This window comes from Etheostoma cragini, unplaced genomic scaffold (genome assembly GCF_013103735.1).
Source record: "Etheostoma cragini isolate CJK2018 unplaced genomic scaffold, CSU_Ecrag_1.0 ScbMSFa_1717, whole genome shotgun sequence".
Taxonomy (NCBI): Eukaryota; Metazoa; Chordata; class Actinopteri; order Perciformes; family Percidae; genus Etheostoma; species Etheostoma cragini.
Window position 1 is genome coordinate 1 of NW_023265800.1, and position 1,731 is coordinate 1,731.

At 43.7% G+C, this 1,731-nt stretch overlaps 1 protein-coding gene across 1 annotated transcript; it reads left to right on the plus strand.

The window, feature by feature from the left end:
* Positions 1-221: 221 nt before the first annotated feature.
* Positions 222-1,463, plus strand: gripap1 (GRIP1 associated protein 1; the record flags this gene model as incomplete). The annotated part of the gene is made up of 3 exons (XM_034865495.1): positions 222-257; positions 717-824; positions 1,307-1,463. Coding segments are annotated over exons 2-3 (235 nt in total), but the record flags the coding sequence as incomplete, so codon positions are not given.
* Positions 1,464-1,731: the final 268 nt, after the last annotated feature.

Sequence of the window (1,731 nt, forward strand, 5' to 3'; positions counted from 1 at the left end):
AGGGGCATAACTATACACCCCCCTATGTGAAAATACAGGGGGCATGAGTATACAACCCCCTATGTTAAAATACAGGGGGCATAAGATCAGTTTCCAAAACAGATGATTTTTTGTATTCCTCTTTTTAGTCGTCTTTAGCTTGGGGGGGATAAATTTATGATCACTGTATTTCAAACAGCAGATTTAACATATTCATTTGTTTAATTTAATTATTTTCTTTTTCTCATCAGGCTCTGAATAAGAGCAAGAAAGCACAGGTGAGTTCCTTGTTTACACCGAGTGTGTGTGTGTGTGTGTGTGTGTGTGTGTGTGTGTGTGTGTGTGTGTGTGAGAGAGTTACACAACTAACAATGTTAACACAACTCTAAAGCAGAAGAACAGTAAAATTCTGGATCACTGCTGAAAACTGTAGAAAACAAACAACTATTAGCAGATTTAGCTTGTTCCCGATTATTCATGTTTTGTCTATAAATACAACAAGAGAAATGTTGTTGTTGTTGTTGATGTTGAAACCCGTGACTCCTGCGTCAGTATTTATAAAAAAATGTTTTCATTTATGTGGTGAATAGTTCATCTTTCAAGTCTTTTCTTTCTTTTGTCCTCGTCCACTCAGTCGCCGGCAGACTTCATCTAGATTTGTAACGTATATTATTAGTATATTACGTATATATTTATAACGTCCTGTATGATGTTGTTGTTGTTGTTGTTTCTTTTAGGAGGTGGACGCGTTGCTGAGTGAGAACGAGATGCTTCAGGGGAAGCTGCACAGTCAGGAGGAAGACTTCAGACTGCAGAACAGCACGCTGATGACCGAGCTCTCCAAGGTGACGCCGACCCAGCACCTTTAATAACCTTTAAAATGACCTTTTGGGTGTTTTAGGCCTTTTTTAACAGGACCGCTGTTAACATGGAGAGAGAGAGAGACCAAGATAGACAGAGAGAGAGGGAGAAAGAGACAGAGAGAGGGAGACAGACAGACAGAAAGTGAGAGAGAGAAAGAGAGAGAGAGACCAAGATAGACAGAGAGAGAGGGAGAAAGAGACAGAGAGAGGGAGACAGACAGACAGAAAGTGAGAGAGAGAAAGAGAGAGAGACATGCAGAAAAGGGCTGCAGGTCAGAATTGAACCTGTGGCTGCTGCGTTGAGGAGTGAACCTCTATATATATCGGCGCGCTCTCTACCAACTGAGCTTTAGTTAAGGCATGTGTCTGTCAGCTGTAATCCCATTGGTTCCTGCTGGAGACGCACGGCCGGCTTGAGACACTTTCTGATGATAACCCCCCCCCCCCCCGGTGCTTGTTTCCAGCTGTGTACGCAGATCGAGCAGCTGGAGCAGGAGAACGAGGGTCTGAAGGAGGGAGGAGCCTCTGCAGCCAGCGCCCCCCCCAGCCAATCCAGTCCTGTCGATGGAGAGATGCTCCGCCTCCAGGCCGAGAACTCCACCCTCCAGAAGCAAATGAAAGGTGAGTGGTTTTAGGCTTTATGTGGGGGAGGGAGGGGGGTCAGCATCAGGTAGAATGAAGCTGACAGATTCAGATTATTATTCTAACATTATGGGATGGATCCTTACCAAGATAGACCTTTTAGTTCAAGAGTAAGATCCTTTTAGTTTAACATGAAGCAGAAATCACCATCACCAAACCCACCAGACCTCATGTAAATAATCACTACTTTTAGTGTGTATAGAGCAGCATATCTTCACCAGACTCCATGTAAATAATCACTACTTTT